The 23,311-nt window shown below is 42.2% G+C and overlaps 2 protein-coding genes across 5 annotated transcripts in view; one reads left to right on the forward strand and one right to left on the reverse strand.

The window, feature by feature from the left end:
* AOPEP (aminopeptidase O (putative)) overlaps nt 1-5,268 on the forward strand; it is a 567,977-nt gene extending 562,709 nt beyond the window's left edge. The window contains exons 17-18 of the mRNA XM_069087991.1: nt 3,119-3,137; nt 4,564-5,268. The gene's annotated coding sequence lies outside the window, so the exon portion shown is untranslated. The remainder of the gene's footprint in view (nt 1-3,118; nt 3,138-4,563) is intronic.
* A 7,394-nt stretch (nt 5,269-12,662) lies between these two features.
* FANCC (FA complementation group C) overlaps nt 12,663-23,311 on the reverse strand; it is a 209,323-nt gene continuing 198,674 nt past the window's right edge. For all 4 annotated transcript variants that reach the window (XM_069088002.1, XM_069088001.1, XM_069088004.1 and 1 more), the window contains 2 exons: nt 22,009-22,209; nt 12,663-14,666 (listed from right to left, as the gene is read on the reverse strand). In XM_069088002.1, coding sequence (XP_068944103.1) covers nt 14,505-14,666; nt 22,009-22,209 — 363 coding nt within the window. In that variant the 3' untranslated portion in view covers nt 12,663-14,504. The remainder of the gene's footprint in view (nt 14,667-22,008; nt 22,210-23,311) is intronic.

Here is a 23,311-nt window from a genome sequence, read left to right on the forward strand (position 1 = left end):
GATAGATAGATAGATAGATAGATAGATAGATAGATAGATAGATAGATGATAGATTTTTAAATTTTCCCAGTCTGATGGGTATAGAGTATAACCCCAGAGTTGCTTTAATTTTCAACTTAAATTATTTGGATTTTTTTTTATGAGGATATTGACTATGAACATTTTTTAAACTCTGTAGATTGTTTCTGTACCCCAGGGGTCTATCTAGCTGGGGTTTTATGCAGAAAATGTGTTGTCTCTGGGTTCAGCCCTTAGCTGCTGCCTTCATCTAAAGTGGAATCCCAGGGGCGGCTAGGTGGTACAGTGAATACAGCACTGGTCCTGAAGTCAGGAGGAGCTGAGTTCAAATCCAGCCTCAGACACTTGACACACTTACTAGTCGTGTGACTTTGGGCAAGTCACTTAACCCCAGTTGCCCCCCCCCCCAAAAAAAATAAAGTGGAATCCCTTTGAGTCCTAGGCAAGGACCTTTTATCTAGCTCAGTCTTTCTACCAGTTTCTTAGCTATCTGTCCGTCATTTCTTCTCTTCTATTCATCAGAGTCTAACTCTCCTTTTTTGCAATAAACAGATGAACTGTCTTCATAGGGACCCCATCATTCTCTCACCATTTTATAAATGGACAAGTTGCGCAGTCTCCCAACAACTTGATATGAGTTAGTTTTTCAGCAATCAGCTAACTTCTTTGTTCCCTAAACATGAAAGTTTCTCAATAAAACTCATCATCTAGCTGCAATTGTTGTTAATGAACTTAGGCATCATGCTATACTTTGTTCCTATCTCAGTTCATTTGAACTGAAGTTATAACTATTTGTAAGGCTTTCTTCAATCTCTCTCTTAACTGAGATGCACTAGATTTGAATACTTGTATCTTCTCCATCTTATACATAAAGGTAGGAATGTGTTTCACCCAAATTTCAGCAAGTTTGGTATAAAGGCATCAGGTCTCTTCCTAATGTGTGATTGAAATGCTCAGACCTCCTTGTGGATGGTAACATCCACTCTTCTTGAGCCTTGCCAAACCTTTGAGTAACTTGCTCTCAAAGTGAGTACTTTGGTCAGAATGGATGCTTACAGGGACTCCAGAAACAATTAGACAAAGGAATGATTCTCCCACATTACTTTGGCAACAGTGGAAATATTTTTGGTTCTAGTTGAATATATATTTCTAAATTTATTATTAGTTTTCAGAATTCACTTTTGTAAGATTTTGAGTTCTAAAATATCCCCCCTTGCTAAGATAACATGCAATCTGATTTAGTTTATACATGTACAATCATATTAAACATATTTCCACATCAGTCATGTTGTGAAAGAAGAATCAGAACAGAAGGGAAAAACCATGAGAAAGAAAAAACAAAAACAAAAAAGAGAGAAAATAGTATGCTTTGATCTACATTCAGATTCCATAATTCTTTCTCTGGATGTGGATAGCATTTTCTATCATGAGTCTTTTGAAATTGTCTTAGATCATCGCATTGCTGAGAAGAGCTAAGTCTATCAAAGTTGGCCATCTTACAGTGTTGCTGTTGCTGTGTACAATGTTCTCCTGGTTTTGCTCATTTCTCTCAGCATCAGTCCACGTAAGTCTTTCCAGATTTTTCCTGAAATCTGCTTGCTCACCAATTCTTGTGGAACAATAGTATTCCATTACATTCATATATCACAATTTGTTCAGTCATTCTCCAATTGATGGGCATCCCCTCAATTTCCAATTCTTGGCCACCACAAAAAGAGCTGCTATAACTATTTTTGTACATGTGGGTCCTTTTCCCTTTTATATGATCTCTTTGGAATAGACTGATCAAATATTTCTGTGCATTCCTAAAAAAAATGGTCTCCACTATGGCATATCTTATACTTTTACCATCTTTTTTCACCCCAGAGATAAAATCATGGACAAATTTTAATGTTTTCCTAGTACACATATTTTCAATATATTAAGCACACATTGATAACATTTTTCTTTGGACATAGAGAACTTTAGGTTCGTACTTAATGATTTCTACCACCTTTGACTAATAAAATGTGGTTCTTACTAGCTCTAGGGTTCTCTTTTGATCCATGTATCCAAAGTCATGATATGGTGCTTTCATGACCATACAGCAAGATGCACTGGCAATACCAGCTGCTTCCTGGTACCATGTTAGTGTCCCCTCTGGGAATCTGTTGCATAGTTTCAACTTCTGCTGTTATCTCAACAATAAGCTGTCATCTAGGGAATGGAAGTTGCCTCCTTTAGCTTCACTTCCTTGTTTTGGTGGTTGTTTTTTACTTACATTACTTTCTGCATACTTCATTGGCCATCCACTCTTCCCATTAGGCAGCCCTAAACAACTTTGGCAAAAAAGGTTGGTTTAGTGAAACCAAGTTTAGATGCAGTGCTGGCACACTTACCTGTGGAAGTCCTGAATTCTCAGCTGTGCTTCTTTGAAATTGTGCCCCAGCACCCTGAGCATCACTGGTAGGTAGCCTTCATGCCTTCTTTAGGCATCATCAGTATTTCAGTCATGTGGTCTATGGTATAGAGCATCTATGTTCCCATTAGTCTTCTCTGGTAAGTAGTGTACATTAAATTCTTAGCTAATATTGCCCACCTGCCTCCAGCAAATAGCATCTAATTCGGCACTTGCCAAGATATGTCAGAGTATTGATATCCATCCATAGAGGAAAACTGGATGCTTACATATCATCTTTGAACTCTTTAGGGACAGCCCACCTCACAGCCAAGAACTTCAGTATGTGAACAAGATTACTCATCTCAATGTCAGCTGGCAAATATAATGGGTTTCTGGTGACCATCACTCTCTTGGCTCTAGACTTCTTCCAAACCTTCCAAATTAGTCTAAGTATACAGTAAAAAAAAAGGGGGCTTTCTGAGATACATGTGGGTGGCAACTGATCAAGTCTTTGAAAACTGGTTCACATTTTTCTGTCCAACAATATCCAAATGGCTTCATAAGGTTTAGAGCAATTTTCTTTTCTTGCCCTTCTCCTTCTGGTTCTTTCTAACATCGTATCTCTGTGTGAGATCATTCAGTGGTTTAGATCATAGCATATTCTTACCAAGTTTGTGATTGTGGCCTCCAGACCTCATAAAAGTTTCTTATCTCTTTCAGGTTCCTTGGATGTGACCAGGTAAGAAGTTCATCTCTCTTCTCTGGGTTGATGCTTACATCTTGTTGAGAAATTATATGATCTAAATACTTGATAGGAACTCTTCAGAACTGGCACCTGTCAATTGACAGCTTTAGACCAGCTTTCTTTAGTCAATCAAATACTTTCATCGGTTTCTCCCTATATTCTTCCACTATCTTCTAAAATTAATTTTATTTTAAAATTCTCAACTTAAGTGCCAAATATAATTTCCACATATAGAATAGAATACAAAAGGAGGTTTGTAGAAAAACTATGAATTTCTATTTTATGCCTTTTCTTTTTTTTTTTGGTAAGTATATAATACATTCCACATTTTACTTTCAAAACTGGTCAGCTTATCTGTTTCCCTTTGAACCCTTCTATGCATTAAAAAAAATTTCAGTATACCTTTCTTTGTGAATTACTACTGCTAACTCTTCTCCCTAACTCTTCCCCCCCAAAAAAAAACTAAGAGAAAGAAAAACCTTTTAGAACATAAGCATAGCCAATCAAAACAAATTCACAAGATGACCATATTAAAAAAATGTATAGGTTTCTGCACCCTATGTCTATCACATCTCTGTCAGGAGATGAGTATCATGTCTCATCACTCCTTTGGAAAGATGACAGTTGGTCATTGTACTGATCAAAACTGTTGTCTTTCAAAATTGTTTTCAAAATATTCTATGATTTGTAATCTTGGTTGTGTTCACTCTGCATCAGTTATTACCCATGATTCTCTGAAATAATTTCTTTTATCATCTCTTCTAACACTAACATTCCATTATATCCACTTACCATGATTCAACAATTTTACCCTTCTTTCCCTTCTATCTTTGACAACTCTCATCCCCATTTGTTTCTCTGTTGAATTTGATGTATTTCTACACTAAAATATTTGTGTGCTGATTTATTTGTCTATCAGATAAAAGTGAGGTGAGCTATTTCTGCCACGCCAGCATTTGTTTGACTCCTAGATCCTAAAGTGGTTTATAAACCCAGAGTGGTTTATATCCAATTAAACCCAAGGCCTGGGAGGGACTGCAACCATTAATTGCTACTCAAGGCCCTGACTCACTCTGTCTAGAGTGGAGCCCAGACCACCAGGTGAAAGCTTTTGAGACTTTGAAAACTCAATTGACCACCACTCCAGCTTTATCCAATCTGGGAAAAACCTTTCACTCTCTATGATGATGGAAGGAGAGAACAGGGCTTGGGAATTGTTGCCTGTTTTTGAAAATTATTAGATTCTGTGCCTGCTATTGCTTTCCATGTGCTAAATGTCCATGGAACAATTTAGAAAGGAAGGGGATATCTGACAGCATTTTGGCCTTGCCACAGTCATCTTTAATTCCTACCAGGGATACTGTCTTTTATCTATTTTTTTGTGCCTGTTTGGTCTTTGTTTACTTAACCTCCTTGTCAGGTTTGTCTCCTCCAGGGTTCAAGCCATTAACCTTTGGATGACCACTAAAGCTATGCAAATCTTGGACTAAATCCAAGTTCTGTAGCCCACTGCACCTGGCTACATCCCTGTTCTGGAGTCTGATCCCTTGAATGTGAAGCCTGACCCCCTTGAATGGACCAAGAGAGGCAGGGACAGCTCTACGACCCCTTGCCAGCAGGAAGCACTTTCAAAAGCTGAGACCTTTGCCCTTTACCCCAAAGGAATTTGGGTCCCATTTGTTTGAGGGGGGAAAAATGAGGTACAGGCTCTGGGAACTTCCCTTGCACTCTTGATTAAATCATCCCATGTGATGAGGCATTTGCATGAGGCAATAAGTTTTACATTGTGACTGAGCCCAAGCCTCTGTTACTAGACTTCCCACCCTTGAGCCTATCAGAGTGTCAATCCACCCTTGAACTGGCCTAGCCCACCATTGTTTGTGGTCTTCAGGTAGACTCCAGCGACTTCCCAACCTTAATCACTCATTGACCTCATTAACTCCTCCTGAAGACCCTCCCCAAACTCCTCCTCTAGACCACCCCTAGATTCCTCCCACAACCTTCTGTATATAAGACCCCATTTTGTCTCCATTTCTGTGACAGCGCCATAGAATGACCTAGAATAGGCTTACTCTGTGTCCAATACAAGTAAACTTTTAATAAACTTTACTTTTCTTTGGCTGAGAAGACTCGAGTCGAATTCATTCGGAAGGACCTGGCATGTTGGTATTTTGGGGTCTCCAAAGCACCCCTAACCCTCTTAGTGGGAAACCTCTTCACTTTAGAATTGTAGTTGGTCATGGTACTGATAAGAGCTCACCACAACGGGATGTTGAACAGACATGAGCTCAGCACATCTAAAGCCGAACCCATTCTCTTTCCCCCTAAACATTGACACCATACAAACGTATTAGTCCCTATTACTGAAGTGGGCCACACCATCCTCCCAGCCCTTAGGTTGGCAGCCTTCACTGCTTACAAGGCCCATGTTCAATCTGTTGTCAAGTTCTATTGATTTCACCTTTGCGACATTTCTCGAATAGGCTCCTTTCTCTTCTCTGAAACTTCCTGTCCTCTGGGGCAAGTCCTGGACTGTTGTCTGTTGGTGGGTCTGATCAGCTCAGATCTCTCCCCAATCCAGTCCATCTTCCATTCAGCCACCAAAGTGATTTTACTGCAGTGTAGATACAATCACGGCACCCCACCCCTACTCGGTGAACTCCAACAGCTCCCTCTTACTTCTGGCCTTCAAATCCCTTCATAACCCAGTCCCTTCTGACCTTTCCAATCATCTTACATCTTCCTACTCTGGTCCATTGACATTGGCCTTCTTAGTGCTCCACAAACAAGACCTATCTCTTGGCTCAAGCATTTTCTTTGGCTGTCCCCCCTATCTGGAATGCTTTCCTTCCTTATCTCCACCCATTTACTTCCCAGACTTCCTTTAAGTCCCAACTAAGTCCCATCTTCTACAGGAAGTCTTTTCCAACCCCTTAATACTAGTGCCCTTAACTCTCTTGGTTATTTCCTATTTATCTTGTGTATAGCTTGTTCATACATACTGGTTTACTTGTGGGCTCCCCTATTAGATTGTGAACTCAAGGGCAGGAACTGTCTTTTTTGCTTTTTGTATTCCCAATGCTTAGCACAGTGTCTGGCATATAGTAGGTACTTAATACATATTTTCTGACAATAACATTCCATCACATTTATGTATTATGACTTGTCTGACCATTCCCCAATTTATGGGCACCCCTTCTGATTCCCGTTCTTTGCTACCTCAAAAAGAACTGTAACTTTTTTCCTATGTAGTTTGTTTGGTTGAGGACTGATTCCTCCCCATCACCTACCCACCTTCTAATTCCTCTTCCTGTCTCCCTTTTCTCTGTTGAGTGAAATATTTCTGAACTCCATGAGTGTGTGTGTCTTCCTTCTTTTGACGACTTCAGATGAGAGGGAGGTTCACGTATCAACTGCTCCTTCCCATACCCTCTTTCTTATTAGTATCGATATCTACTTGTCTACCTTCATTATGTGAGATAATTTCCCGTAACTTCCTCTTTCCTTCTCCCTCTTCCCCAGTATATTCCTCTTGCCTTCTCTTTACATTCTTTTCTAAAGATCAGAACATAGCAGAACCACTCTCAAACTTGGTCAAGTCAGACTTCCTCTATGACCTCTGATGATGATAAGGTTCAGAAAGGACATGTGTATCACCTCCCCATTTTTGAATGTAAGCAGTTTGTCCTTGTCCTTTATCATCACTCATTCGTATTTATTATGTTTCTTTTTACTCCTGTGTTTACATTTCAAAGTTTCTCTACAGCTCTTATCTCTGATTATGAATGCTGCTTGGAAATCCTCATTTCATTAAAGGCCCCCCTCCCCCAGTAGTATACTTGGCTTTGCTGTAAACTGATCTTCTTTGCCTTTCTGGAATACTGTATTCTGTGTTCTTTGCTTCATTTATAGTGGTAAGTGCTGCTCTTTTTTTCTTGGAATTTTCATTTTGGGGTTTCTTTCCAGAAAAGACTTGTAAATTCTTCTATTTCTACTTTGTCGTCTGGTTCTAAGAGATCCGAGCAGTTTCCTTTGAAGGTTTCTTGAAATGAGATGTCTTGGGTCATTTTTTGGTCATAGTGTTCAGATAATCCAGGACAGACCATGTGCAAATGGTCGAGATTGGAACTGGAACAACATCTAAAGACCTGAGAAACACTGGAGGTAGATTGTATCATTTGATGTAAAGTATCAGAGGACTCACTTTTAAAACTGGGGCAGTCTGTGAGGACAGAAGAAAGGGAAATCACTTATCAGGAGTGCTTGCAAAAACTGAGATGAGCACTGTTGGCCTGGACTAACTGCTGACACAGAATCCCCCAAGTTTAGCAAATATTATTCAACATGGAATTGCCTTCTCAAGGTAGGATGCAAGTTGGATTGCTTGATATTTGAGATTATTAGAATGAGGAATGACAGTTCAAGAGAAGATCCAGAATGACTGTGCTAAACAAAGGACTGCAAGGATGGCCTGAGCTAAAGGATAATTCCACAAATGTTATCATGATAAAAATGAACATTTGATTTGTGGACAGTTGCTGGGAAAAGTAAAGGTCTTTGGAGAATAACCTGAGGGTACCCTGGGCAACACAAACTCTGTGACTTTCAGTGCATCTTCTCGTGTTTGGGCCATAAAAGCAAAGCAAGAAGGTTCACTGATGGCACAGATTTGAAGGTAGAAGCCTGGGAAGCACAACTGTTAAAAGATGGAACCATGGGAAGACAAAGGGCCAAAGGGACAGAAGGCATAACAGTTTGATAAAAGAACATCACCAGGAAGATATAACCAAAGAGACGATGGCCATACATGTGTCAGATACCGGAAGACTGGGGCAGGTGATCTTATTCAACCTCATGAGAGGACTGATTTTTTTTCCCCCAGACTTAGAAGTAGATACTGAAGAGTTTGACTTTGGTGACTTCCCAAGGCCAGAGGAATGTTCAGCAAGAGAATAAGTGGACTCTCATTGCATGAGTAGCACCAGTGGATGCTATGGAAGAAGGAGATGGCATTTTTCTTCTGCCTGGCAGATTTTGCTAGTTGGAGTATAGGCACAAAGACATTTCAGGGGCCCCGCCATTTTTCAGGGGATGATGGAGAAAGCAACTGTAACTGGAAATGTTGGTATACATATATGATCTCATTGTTTTTTCAGAAAAGACGGTGGGACTTCTTTCTGGCCAAGACAGCTGACTTAATAGAGAAAGACTTAACAAGTTCTAACATACCAACTCCAACAAAAACCTGAAATTCCTCTTGGACTAAATGATTAAGAAATCCAAATTGTCATTTCTTCCACCTCAGAACTACACCAGCCCACCTCCACTCCATACCCCAACCAGGCAGCCAGCAAAAAAGTCCTTTTTGGAAAAGGGAAGTTCTACGTGGATGATCACAGACAGAATGCCACAGAAACATGTCTCTGGCTTCCAATTCCTCATGATGGCAGCAGAAGGAACCTTCGCATTTCGTAGATAAGAGGAGGCATGGAGATGGCTGAGATGTACATATGCACAAATGTAGGTGTAGAAGAATCAGTCCAGTCTCCCTGTCTTTTATTTCACTAGCGACAAGGAACAAGACAGGCTATTGGAGAGTTTCCTCTTAGGGGTTAAAGGAAATGCAGTTGATTCCCCAGTATCTCTAATGAAAGACAGAGCGTTAATAATAAACATAATCAATAAACCTAATAGTTGGGAAAGAGGGAGCAGGGCAAACATTCAAAAGTCAGTATTCTTGGTTCTCACCTCCTTCCCCCAATATTATCACAGAACTGACTGCACATCCTTATTACTTACTTGAGGGCCAGATTCTGTTGGAGTCTGCTCACCTGAGGGTAAACTCCTTCCATAGCAGCAGAAAACAAAGGACAACATTTGAGGTCTTAACTGTTTCCTGGCTTTTGTTTAGGGGCACAGAAGGGATCTGGAGCATGCTCTGAAACATTCTTTGCTCTCCTGTCCCTAATTTTTCTAAGCCGAGTCCCTTGGATACTTTCCAGCCACATTAAAAATACTGATGGAGGGCTTTTTTTTTAATCTAGTAAAGAAGGCTAAGAGTTGAATTTGTCAGATAATCATCCTTAATTAGGCAGCAACTACACCACTCACAGCCATAGTAGCAATGATCGCCTTTCTCAAGTTCATCAGCCTCTCCCTTCCTTCTCCTTTGAGACACAGCAACAACTATAATGGAGAAGAAAGTGTGCCAGAGAGGTCTGGGAATCATTCAAGGGAAGGGCAGTTAGTTCCATTTCCACGTAACAGTAAGTCCTGATGCACTTGGGCTCAGCAGGTGGGCAGCAGGGCACGACTGACTGGATTGGAGTTCGAAAGGTTTAGATGGAGATCCAGGCCCTGGCACTTACTGTGTGGGCAGGATCCTCACCATACAATGAGGCTGCAGTTGCCCTCTCACACTCTTTCCAGCTCATATTCTATGACCCTTCTATGATCGGACTCCCCAAATTCTAGTCTTTTTAATCTTCAAAAACTGAAGTGTTACGACATTTTCCTATATAAAAGGATATAAAATATCCTTTATCCAAAAAGATAAGCTGGAAATAGTATTCACTGATAGGGTGGACCTGAGAGCAACTGAGAATCCCATGTAAAAAGGCAAATGCTAATTTAAGGGAAAAGAATCAAAGAGTATACTGTTTTAATTAGCTGCAAAAGCTTGGATTTGCCAATGGGATGCAACAACTTGAAGAGAGACCTTAGGAAATCTTTCATTTTTTCTTTTTTTTTTTTTTCCCCACTAGGCTATAGAGAACAGGTTGCTAAGTAGAGAGGGGAAAGGAATAATGATCTCAGGTGGAGGACGGACCCATAAATCTTTTATATTTGTAACTTTCAAATTTATACTTGGAAAATTTGGGGTCACGGCTCTGAAATTTTTCCATTGTAGGGATGGATACTCATGCAGCCTCTGTAACAGTGGGCTCCCACTTTCTGTCTTCTGATGTCCCTAGAGCTGATTGCAGCCAATAGCATTTTTGAGAAAAACTTGATTTCTAAAGCTAGAAATAAGACAAGCAGTGTGAATGAGCAATAAAAATACCAAAGATTTATAACTACTATGCTGACTAAAGTTCAAGGAATGTGAGTGCAGATGTCTCCTTTTAAAGTTACAGATGGCGCTTATGGGCTATTTTCCTTTAAAGTATCTCTGAACAGTAACCCTATTTTGGAACAGGCAAGCAAGACGTTTTCCTTTAGGGGCCAACAAAAATGAGTCTAGAAAGTCATTTCTCTCCTGCTGTTTCTAGGTCTTAGGGTCCTTACTGTGTGTTAGGAGTTCTGGTCCAATGGAATGTCACACATTTGACTGACCATTTTTGAGCAAAAACCATGTAATTTTCAATTCTTTGAGGGAGGCAGATTCATATACTGGGGTGATTAAGATGAATGAAAATTTCATTCTTGATTAAACTATTCCTTTAACCTAAAACTCAAATACAAAAGAGACCACTGGCACGACAGGGCAAGGACAATAGTCACAAACTTGGATTAGAGAATTATGATTATACATCATCCAATCCAAAATGATATGATTTTTGACCCAAGGCATAAGCAAATTTGTGGAACAGCACATTATAACAGTGCTTTATATTGCCTATTTATTTTTAGATAATTATATCTTTGAAAGGCAGTACTGAAGTGATCTGGACAAGTCACTTTAACCCCTCAGTGATCTAGCCAGCTCTTAAGTTGCAGAGAAGATGCTGGCCTGAACTGATAGAGGGAATTTCCTTACACCAATGAAATTATAGCTCTAGTCGCTATCGCTAAATATATCTTCATGATCTAATATATGTCCAATAGCTTGGTGATCAATGCCATCAAGAAATGCATTTTTGAAAAGAAAATCAAAACCACTAAAATAGTGTTAAAGGAAAAGTTTCATTAAAGAACCAACTAGGGAGACTGGGGGTGAAACTAAATGAAAAACTCTTTTCCTTTCTTCCTTGGAAGGCAAAATAATTTTAGATTCCTGATTCTATGAGGAAGAACATTCCTCACATTTGTTCCCACTGGACAAATTCTTCAGGGTTTTTCCTCCCCCTCTCGGTAACATAGGGACAGCACAGTCTCTTCTGTTTGATTTTGCCTAATGGCAAATGTAGGACTGACATCTTTTCATAGTCCCCTTCTTAAACAGAAAATGCAATTTACTTGCCTAAATGCCTATGCTACTACCAACATGCTTCCCCCAACATATAAAATCTCTTCTCAGAAAATGGGGGTCAGAAACACAAAGTTGCCAATAAACAAAAATGTAGTACAACTAATTGATGGGACACAGGTCAGGGCAAAATGGTCTCTGTAGAAACTGATGACTATCTTGTCCATTTTACCATCTGCCTGAAGGAATGCTTCCCCGACCTGCAAAGAGGCCCCTGGTGCCCCACATCAGGAAGCAGACTGATTATTCTGAAAGCCCACTTAAGATGTCTGGCTGCAGTAAAATCAGACTCCTTCAAACCCAGGACTTGCTGAGTGAGCAGGCAGTCACTGGGATATTCAGGTGAATAGAGCAGGCAGTCCCCCATTTTTCAGAACTCCTCAGAGAAATTTGTGTAGGCTTGAGACTAGAAGAAAGGGAACATCAGGTTGTAAGCTAAGGTCAGAATAAGAAGGGAATGTGGGCTAAGTTTGGTGAAAGATTTATGTGTACATCTTTCCAAAAGGAAAAAAAAATATTACCACTGAATGACAAATTAGATTTTAGCTCAAGGGTTAAATTCAAGTCAGACAGATTTTTAAAAAATGCTTTTAATCTCCTATAACAAAAGAATGCCAGACATGAGTCCAATGGGAAACCTAAATTTTTGGCCTACCTCTGGTAGGAACCAGTAGACAGTGCTTAACTTTCCTATGAGTTAGTTTACTTATTGTAAATTGAAATATTTGGGCTTGATGACCTCTACAGTATTTTAGCTATGTTCTGAATTGGAATTAAGATGGCTAAAGATGTTCATGTTCCTCAGAATTCTGAACCACGACCTAATCTTGACCTGGTCCCTTTTATTGGTTTTTATGTATTTCCTGGTCTCAGCTCCTATAAAAAGATCCCCTAGACTTAACATGATTTTTAAAAATTATTTTTTTCTAATTAATAAAAATCTGCTTTCTTTTCCATCCACCTCTTCCCACTCCTTCAGGGGAAAAAAAGAAAAAGAAAACTTTTGTTCTAACTATGAAGTCAAGCAAAAATAAATTCTCTCCAAATGTGGGTGTGTGTATCTGTGTTTGTAGGTAAACTGTCCCTACCATTCCTCTGTAATCATGCTTGGTCATAGTGCTGCGCAGAGTTCTTAGATCTTTCAAAGTCATTTGACTTCACAATACTGTTACTACATACATTGTTCTCCTGGCTTTTCCTCCCTCTATATCAGTTTGAGTCTTGACAAGTTTCTCTGAAACTATCCCTTTGGTTATTTCTTATTGTCAGTCAATAAAAATTTAATAAAAACTTAAGCAGTAGGGATACAAATGTAAGAAAAAAGACAGCTCTTGCCCTCAAAGATGACAATTTAATGAATTAGATCTGAATGAAATCTTCCGGCACAGTAATGTTTCATTATATTCACGTATCCTAATTTATTCATCCCTTCTTCATTAATGGGTACCCCCTTAGTTTAAGTGCTTTGACACCACAAGAGGTGTATCCTTTTTTTTGAGTATCAGTCAACAGGCATTTATAAAGTACGTACTATGTGTTAGGCACTGTGCTAAGCATTAGGGATGCAAAGAAAGCAAAAGATATTCCCTGCCCTCAAGGAGCTCACAGTCTACAGGGGGAGACAACATAAAACCAACTAGGTACAAATAAGTTACATGAAGGATAAATGAAGAAATATCCGATGGAGGGAAGGTACTAGAATTCAGAAAAATTGAAAAAGTTTCCTTTACATTAGAATGTGGGATTTTAGCTGGGACTTGAAGGAAGTCAGGAGAGGCAGATGAGGAGGGGCAGCCAGAGAAAAGGCGAGATGGAGGGTTCTGTGTCCCCAGTTGGCAGTCTACATGGGGGGGGGCACTGAGATGTAAGGAGACTGGAAAGCTGGGAAGGGGTAGGCTCTGAAGGCCCAACAGGAGACAGGAAGCTGCTAGAGTCAGTGACCAGGGAGTTCTTTCCCTCTGATTTTTTGGGGGAGGGAGCTAGGCCTTGTGGTGCTATCACTGGGTCAGAGGACTCGTTAAGCAGTTTAAGGTGTTTTCCAGAATAAGAGAACCAAGTCACCACTCTGCCAACAGTGCACTGAGGGGTCTGCGGGCAGTCCCTAAAGCGCTTGTCATGTTTCGGGCTCAGCTCTATCGATCTGATGAGTAACTTGTACTATTCTCATGATTAGTGGTTTGGAGCATTTTTCACATCACTATTGACAGCCTGAATTTCTTCCTTAGAAACGGCCTATTCTTATCCTTTAACTATTTATCAGACGGGGAATGGTTTTGTTCTTACAGATTTAACCCCCTGCTGGCTCATCGTCCGCACATGCCCCTTTAACGAAGAGCATTTTCCAGGGCTTCGTCCCAGGCTTCCCTCTCTCTCTCTGATTTCTCAGCTCCCATTCACTTAACTCAGCCCTGTGGAGGTGACGCCCCCAGGTGCAGCCTCAGCCTCTTTCTTGGGCTTCCATAATGGGACAGCCTGGAGAACTCATTCTCTCTCCCCAAACCCTCCCAAGTCCTTACCCTCGGCATCATCCTGGACTCTTCACCCTCCCCTCCCCCACGTATCTGATCAGCTGCCAAATCTTATTACTACTTTTACAACATCTCTTACATTTGACAATCTGACATCCCTCCTCTCTCACAGCAAAAACAAACAAGCAAATAAACAAAATTAGCTCATAAATTGTAACTCTTCCCTTTAGCTTTTAAAGTCCCACCAAGTTGGCCCAAAGCTGTCTGCAGCCTTGCTGGCCCTCCGTGTCACAGCGGGGCTGGGCTCTTCTCTGCCTCAGTGGGCCTGCACACCTTCCTCCCTCTGCTTCGTGAGCCTGGCCCTTCCTCTGAGAGTCTCAGCTCCGCCTGCTACATGCAGCCCTCCTGATTTCTTTAATTGCTAGTGTTCCCTCTCCCAAACTGCCTGATCTTTAATTACTTTGTGTAGATTCTTATTTATTCTCTTTGTATCACACCCTCCCCCCATAGAACCTGGGCCACGTGGGAGAAGGGGTCGCTCCATTCTTGGACTTGCAGCCACACTGCCTGGCAGACAGTCAGTGCTTCATAAATGCCTGCTGACTGACTTTCTACCCTCATAACTCCGAGCCATGGAGTTTAACTCCCCATAAACGTGGAGGAAGCCCTGCCATACAAAGAATGATGGCAACAGTGATAAGGGTGTCACAATGAGGCACTTTCTGCTCTGTGACACTGTAGTTCCTGAAGGAGGTCTCTTGCCAGCCTTCCCGGCCTGACGGTTTCAATACCAAGATGGTTCCATCTGTACGTAGTATGGGCAATGAGATTCAAAAACTCGTCGGCCAGTTCATCAGTCTGAATTGTCTGAAACAGAAGCAGAAAAGAGGCAACTGAAAACATCTCCTGACAAATCAGCCGTCTTTTACCTGGTTAAGGCATTCATGTCTAGTTCCAAAAACAGCGATCTATTCTCCCAATCCCAGAGCAAAAGATTCCATTCCTTTATTTTGTTTTGAGAATGAGGAAACTCAGTTCTGCCAGGAATATTACAAAGTGAGCAAAGTCATTTCCTAATGATCGCCCTCTTCCATAGAAAGCTTTAGCTTTGAAATATTTTAGGCTCAAAAAAGGCTACATACAAATTAGGAACATTCTAAGAGAAAAACATTTGATGGAATTTCTGTTGTAAGCACTTGGAATATTTGCAATGGTAAAGCCAGATGAATGTGTGGTTGCCTTGCTTTAAAGTTCAAACATAGGCAAGAAGGGGAAAATATTGAAAGTAGAAGGGAAAATTCTGCCTATTTCCAAGCAACCTTAAATAGGATATTTTTAGGCTAATGACTCACCTGTGGTCATGTCTTAAGGACATGTCCAAGATTTCTAACACGCTAACCATCTGGGAAACAAGAAACACAGAAATGTTTATTCTATGTAATAGAGCCCAGAGGACTAAGAAGTTCTGTTTGTGCCTGCAAACATTTTCCTATGTCAATTAGTGGGGAAACACACACACACACAACAAAGAAAATAAAAATTCAGCTGTGGGGAAGATTAGTGGGAATACATGATTTCCAGACACAAGAATATAGTAGGGAGTCCTGGGTTTGAAAAAGACTGATTTCTGTATGTGATGTTTTGGACAATTAGATTCTCAATCACAGAAACCTGGGAAAGCATCCTCTCCATCACAACTCTGGGTCTCAGGGCTGCCTCCTTCTCTGGCCCTTCAATTCCAGGGGCAGTGGCAGCAGCGAGGGTGTGGGTGGTAGGAAGGAAGAGAGTAGCTGCTGCTGTTACCACGTCTAGTGGGCAAGGGCTGGTGCCTCTTCACATGGGGAGAGTAGGGAGTGAAAGTTTGGGATGTGTGGCTTCATGTGTGCTCAGTGGTATCTAGAAAGCACAGTACAGTGAAAATAACACTGGGTCCCGGAGTCTCTCCCACTGACTATCTATGGGACCTTAGGCAGGTAACTTCGCTTCTCTCAGATTCGGTCTCCTCTGCAGCCTCAGTGAACCCTTGGGTCCCTACCAGCTCTCCCTGGGGTCCTTTTAGCTCTATGGCTATGATCCCTGAGACTGTGCAGTGAGCGTAGTACCATAACAGAAGGCTCCAATAATGTTTGTTAATGAGGAAAACTGTCTATTAACACTGTCACATAAGCATGCACGGAAGAGACAGAGCTAGGAGATTCAGTAGGAATTCTTCATTTGTTGCAGCCATGTGATGGGGGGGGGGGGTCCTGCTTTCTGCTGACTTCTCGTTTCACGTTTCCAGCTGCTTATTAGATATTCTGAATAGGAGTCACACAGACATCTTAATCTCACTATGTCTGAAACAGATCTCATTCGGTTTCCCCCCAAACCCTCTCTTCTTCCTAACTTCCCTTTTACCACCACAGGGCACCAGCACACTCCCATTCACCAATGCCCCTAACCTGGGCATCATTCTTCACCTCACCCTCACCCCACACTCAGTTACCAAGGCCTTCGGAAGCTCTCACATGCGTGTCCCCACTGCCCCGGTGCCAGGCCTCGTTGCCTCACCTGGACTGCCGCCAGCACCTGCTGTTTGGTCTCTGCCACAAGTCCCTGCCCCACCTCAACTTGTCCTCCTCTCAGTGAGCTCCAGTGACTCCCTATCACTTCCAAGATCAAATATAAAAGCCTCACTCTTTCATCAGACTCTGTAACCAGTGACACGGGCCTCTCAGATAAGACACGCCATCTCCCAATTCCACGAATGTTCAACGGCTGTGCCCACACGCCCAGAACGTTCTCCCTCCTGGCTTCCTTCAAGTCCCAGCTAAAATCATCCCTTCTCCAGGAAGCCTTTCCTGATTATTCCAGTGCCCTCCCTTTGTTCATTGTTTCCTATCTATTCCGCACAAAGCTTCTTCACAGTTAGTCATTTACTTCCTTAATTAGACTATGAGCATCTTGAGAGCAAGAACTATCTTTCTGACTTTCTTTGTATCCCCAGCACTTAGCAGAAGATAAGTAACAGAACAGAAAGAAAGAAGACAAACGGATTCAGAGACAGAAGGACTGACCAAAAGACTTTTTAGCCAAATGAGAAGGATGTGGCAAAAAGAGAGCCGAGAGGTGAAAGACGGCGTGAGAGGAGAAAGCGTGAAGAGTCAGAGACGTGGAAAGTACGGGTGGGAATGAAGACAGGACAATGAGGGACAAAGTTAAGACGAACTAGAAAAGACTAAGGCAAGAATAAAATGATCCTGGATTGTGAAGCATTGTGAAGCAATGGGAAAGAGGCTGAGAGAGCTGGCAGCGTGTACGGCAGAGAGGAAGCTGTGGAAGGTTTAGCAAACTCTAAAATGTGATAAGGGTTGTATAGAGTGTACAAAGGAACCCGGCGGGGGTCGTTATTAACCTCCCAGATTAGAGTATCCTCTAGAGGGATAGCCCTGGTCTCTGCTCTGAGGGAAGACTCAGGTGGCTGACTTTTCAGGTCTCATTGAGGAAGGAAGTGAATACTCTTAGGGGGAAATAGATCCCAAATCAGCCTCTGGCTGTTCCACAAGGAGCGATTTGGACCCCCTGCTGGCCGCTCCTTCTGTCCAGGGCGTCTAGTGCTTCGCTGCCACAGCCCCCAAGCCTGCATGTTCAATTAAACCCAGAAGCTAGAGCTGGAAAGGATCGGAGTAGCAGGCAGTCTTATCTGAGTGGCCTGGATTCCCACTGAAATCATAAGAAGGCTCCAACATGAAGTTCTTGCTTTTCCAGGCTTAGAGTGCCCCAGCTCTGGCTGACATACACAGGAATTATTCACAGAGCCTCTCCGTAGAGCAGCCCAGCTGTGAACCACCTGCTACCCGGAATGGGCAGCCCCCAGAAAAGAAGATCTGATCTTACAGGAGTCACGAGAAAGCCCAGTCTGGGGACCCCAGAAACATTCACCTACAACTCCTTTGTCAATCATGACTGGTTTCATCACTCAGGCTGCCTCTGTCAGGTCAGTCCAGCCATTGCTGCAGCCTCATTTCAAATGCTGCTAACGATAAAGTTGGTTTTCGGAACATCTGCATGGACGGCCTCCAGGAGGCATGTTCTACCATGGCGGGCACCAAGAGGCCCAGATGGCAGCCAGCTGTCCAGGAGGCCTCTGTTTTGTTAGTCTCAGAAGCCGAGGCATGAAGAGAAATACTGGCTTTTTATCATTTAATGCATTTCTCTATTATCTTCAGTGAATATATTCTTTCCAAGTGACCCGATTTATTAAATTTAATGAGGATACACTGGGATTTTCCACTGAGTCACTGCTTTCCATCAGTCTCAGGGTTAGCTTAGCAGCATTAATTCAGAGCTAGAATTGAATTCTTTTCTATGGGAATGAGCTGCTTGTTGACAGTAGCAAACTTCAGAATACAATTCACGCACAGGGCTCCTTTTTTATAGCACCTAACAAGGACTTCTGCACAAGGCTGTGTTTTGCTGTGGAAGCTTCAATATAGTGGGTCCCCTCCCCCCTTCCCCCAGTCGTTAAAAATAGAAATATAGTAGAAACAACTAAAGCAGGGTCTATGTATTTTTCTGTCCCTTTTCCTCATGCTGCATCACCACAGCAGGACATGATCGATGGAATGCTGCCCAATCCAAGGCCTCATAAAACTCCCATGTTATCCCTGACCCTCAGGAAAACTGAGGTCAGATTGCGGGCCCGCTCCCCTATTCCCATGGGTCAGGAGTACAGTAGAGGATGTGTGTTTCCCTGGAGGAATGAAAGGGGCAAAGAGAGCAGAGAGGAGGAAATGCCTTGTGCGCAACAAGGCCCGCGGGCGCGTTCTTGCAAGGCTAGTGTTGCTACTAACAGATGCCGACAGGCGTGGAAATGGAAGTCAGAAGAGCAAACAATGAAAATGCTGACAAAGCCTTCTAATATGCTTCATTGTTGATTTACAAAAAAAAAAGATCTGAATGGATTTTGTTTACAAGAAAAGAGAAAAGGAAAAAAAATGAAAAGAAATGCAGCAGCCATTCACTTGTCAGTAAATGTCTATGTTCCTAAGAAGTAACACGGGTCACTGAAAGGAAGGCCTCTCCTTGCAAACCCCCATGGTTCTGTGATAATCAATTTTTAATGTTGCTTTATGTATTTATAATAGCAGAGATTTATCTAGCTTGGAAGAAGGCTAGAAAGACACACTCTTGTCTTCTGACCACTAAACTATGGTGAATGTGCAAATTATCTATTCACTCTCAACAGTGAATGAATGTGGCCTGGAAGGGTGAGAGGCCACGAAGCCCAATGAGACCCAGTGTTCCTGCTGCCCAATGTGAGGGCAAATGTGGGCTCCCGCTCCTCTCTGGACCTCTTAGGGCCACGGCAAAATGAAGTCACATGATTGGGAGCATAGAGAACCTGCCCCTCCAGTACAAGGTTCAGATCAGTGCCTCCCTCCCTCCCAATTCCACCAAGTGTCACACGCTCGCTCCATTGTTACTTTTGGCCAAATACTTCTTTGATCATTTCCTTGAATTACTTTTTTAACCTTTTATTTAAGGCACATTTCCTGTGGTAAATTTTAAAATCACTTATAAGCACTTTATAGTTTAGTCAACTTAAAACCAAAGAACTAAAAAAACCAGAGAAACTGAAGTCTATTAGATATTACATAACACAATGACCCTATTTAAATATATTCTTATGTCTAAACTTCAGACGTTTTTGTCATTGTATCTCCAGCACCTTGTATACAGAAGGCACTTAATCAATTTTTGTTATACTGAAATCATTAAACCAAAGTGTAAGAAAGGTCACGGTGCACAACTCTACACCTTTTTTTTTTTTCTTTCTTTCTGGAGGGCAGGGCAATTGGGGTTAAGTGACTTAACCTTGGCTAGTAAGTGTTAAGTGTCTGAGGCTGCATTTGAACTCAGGTCCTCCTGAAGAACTTGACACTTTAAATGTCTAAAAAATATCTTGCTATCTCCTACTTTCAAAAAAAATTATATTTAAACAAAAATGAAACACTCCCTGTCTTCAAGGAGGGTCCACTTCATTTTATGTGCCTGAGAGGAATCATAAACATGAATAAATAAATGAACAAACAAATGAATAATTAAATAAATGTAATACAGAGCAATAATGGTGCGTTGGTGGTGGTGGGGGAGACACAGAAGAGGATCAAGGAGGATCAGAAATGACCTCATGCGACAGGACTTGAGTCGGCGAGATGAGGAGGCATGCCTGAACGGGGGCTAAGGCACAGGTACGGAGGCAGGTGACGGTGTAGACCAGTTTGCCTGGAACAAAGTATACATCAGGTGTAGTAATGCTTAACCAGCCTGGAGGGCGGTGAAATGATAAGCTGAAGCCCGACTGTTCATGATCAGTCTTATCCAACTCTTCGTGACCCCATTTGGGGTTTTCTTGGCAGAGACACTAGAGTGGTTTGCTATTTCTTTTTCCAGCTCATTTTACAGATGAAGAAACTGAAACTGGGGCAAACAAGGTTAAGTGACTTGCCCAGGGTCACATAGTGTCTTTGAAGGCTAGATCTGAACTCAGGAAGATGACTCTCCTGACTGTCCGAGGTTCTCTCCACTGTGCCACCTAGCTGCGCCCCAAAAACCAGACTGTGGAGAGCCTTACATGCCCAACAGAGCAATTTCTATTTTATCCTAGAAGCTATAGGGAGCGAGTGAAGCTTTATCAACATGGCCACATCTATACTTTAGGAATGTATCTGACATCTATGTAGAGAAGGGATTGGAGAGAGGGAACAGATGCAGGGAAGGCAATTAGCAAACTCCTGCAGCACTCAAACGGAACCATGAGGAGGGCCCAAATGAGGGGGGTGGCTGTGTGAATGGAGAGGAGACAGAAAGAATAAAGTCAGGAGCAAGGACAGGTTCAGGTGGAAAGAGAAATGGGCTCTATTTGTGACAGACTGGGACACGGAGGAGAGAGAAGGGCAGGGCACACAGATCGGCCACATTGAGTGACAGTGACCTGCTCCACCTCGGAAACAGACACACCTGTAACCAGATTAGTCAACAACCCTGTGACTATTGTGAAAAGAAGATTCTTCTCAGCATTTTACAATTCCTCTCTTTTTCGAGAGCTTCATCATGTCATAGCACCCTCACAGGAGCATCACCTCCTGTTGCCACTGGCCTCTCCCTCGGTGTCTCTAATTTTCCTCATCCCAGTCTGTCCTTCCTCAAAACAAAGTCTGTGCCCCTTAGCTGACAGCTGCCCCACTGTGCGCCCAGATCCTTCCACTGCCGTTAGAAACACGGTCAGCACTTTCTCTGGAGAGCTTGAAAAGCACATATGAGGATGAATAGAGCCCTGCCTCAGACTCAAGCAACCCTGATGACTCAGACGCAGCTAGTGAGCTATTTGGGGGCTCCCGAGCTCTTTATGTGTTTTTAAGCTGTAACCTAAAAGAGTTTTCCTGCCTTTAATTATTCTGGAAGCAAATGAGGCATGCCGCAGACACAAAGAAATTCAGAGTGCTTCAGAAACCAAGTTTTAGCAGCAGTTGGGCCCCTACAGAGGACGAGAGAAGGAGAAAAAGAGGCTTTGCTCTTGGGTTTTCTGCAAGGCCTAAGAGGGTTTTGGTTTCAGAGCAGATTCTTCTGATCTTGCCAAGGACCTTAAAAAAAACTTCCTAAAAGTTTATCCCTAATGCTAGGAAGAAGAATCTCTGGGGCTCCTTGCAGTCCCCTTTTCGTTATACGGCACTGTGATCTCTGCTTTACTTTGCTCTGTTGTTTAAGCTGTAGTCCAGGATTCACAAATTATTCCTTTGTGATAATAAAGGGCTACACCAACACAGGTGAACGGCAAGATGAATGCTTTGTGACTAAATGTCCTCTTAGAAGCCCTCTTTCTTCAAGAAGCCTTCTTAGACAGCACAGTGTTCTTCAGTCTGGTGCCATTCTTTGTTTTTTTTTTTTTGCTTTTTGGAGGGCCATTGGGGTTAAGTGACTTGCCCAAGGTCACAGGGCTAGCTTTTATGTTAAGTGTCTGGGGCTGGATTTGAACTCAGTTCCTCCTGACTCCAGGGCTGGTGCTCTATTCACTGTGCCACCTAGCCACCCCAATCTGGTGCCATTCTTGACAGAGGATGGACCATGGTCCTTTTGTTTGGTCTCTGGGGTCCCTCCTGGATCTGCATCCAAAGAGCTGTTCCCTGGATTGGCAATTAAAAATTAGAAGGCAAGGGCAGATACTTACAAGAAATTCTTGGGCAATCTTCTGTCCTTCAGGAGACAACAGCAGGAAGTTTAGAAGGAGGTGCCTGATCAGTCGTTGACTATAAGGGTGTCTTGTATCTGCCTCACGGCTCTCACCAGCCACAGCCTGCAGATCTTTCACTGAGAGGGGAGTTTTCCTGAAAAGTTTCATGATGCACCCATGGGCTTCTCTTGCATCTACCTGGTGAAAGCAATTACAAAGAAAAATGATTAGAGAAAGCAAGCCTGAACCCTGTTTTTAGGATCTGTTCAATATCAAGAAGCCAAAGCTATCCGAGGAACCCCTTACCACAAAATTAAAGAACCAAAGTTTGAGGAGGGCAGGAGGGAGCGGTGCATGTCTGAGTTTACACACTGCTTCCCCCACACAAGCCTAAATTGGCAGAATGGAAATTTCTTGACTTCTTTGGTCTTGCACGCTAAGCAGTCAGGGCATCATGCCAAGATTTAACCTTTTTTTTGTAATGAAAGGAAAATGAAGAAAAGTCTTAGCAGAATGCAGTGAGATTTTTATATTGTGGGAAAAAGAACAGAGGACTCACTTCAGGATCACAGTTAAAGACCAATTAAAGCCGCATGCAATCTGACCTCCATCTCTGATCAAACACTGATAACATTGCAGGTTTTTCTCTTTTTGTGTTTTGCCAGCTTGTTTAGATCATCTGCAGAGATTTGAGTTTGTACTTCAGAATAGTTAATACATGTGTTTTGAAAGTTAAATACATACATATTTTACAGGACAAAAAGGGCTTCAGGAGTCAGCACAATAATGGGAAACTGTTGCAAGATCTCAAGCAGTTATTTCAAGAGAGAAAGAAATACAAATTTCATTCTGGGATTTATGCTTGCAACACAAAAAAGCAGATCCAAATTGTGAATGGGAAACAAGACACAAATTTAGAGACGTGATTCTGAAATGCCACAGGGATCCTGGGAGAACTATCTTCAACCAGTGCTCTAAAGAATACTTCATCATGGGCTGAGAATTCCCATGACTGATTTTATGTAGTTTGAAAGAGTCCATTTTTTGTTGTTGGAAAGAGAGACTTCCCTTGATGAGCACTGTCACAAACACTGATACACTGGGGGTGTTGTCTGAAGTCATTCTGATACCACACAAGACCGTGGCCCAGACCTGACCCCAGGGAAGCAGAGAGTGTGGACACTGATTACTACCTCTTCTCACTGTCTTCTGTCATAACCTCCCTCTTGTCAGTCTCCTCATTCTTGCATTCACAGGGGCTTCTGGGCTATCTTATGAGTCCGTAACAACTCTGGAGTTT

Source organism: Petaurus breviceps, unplaced genomic scaffold, assembly GCF_028583685.1.
Source record: "Petaurus breviceps papuanus isolate PSGF00001 unplaced genomic scaffold, PetGlider_PUasm1.0 183, whole genome shotgun sequence".
NCBI classification, from domain to species: Eukaryota; Metazoa; Chordata; class Mammalia; order Diprotodontia; family Petauridae; genus Petaurus; species Petaurus breviceps.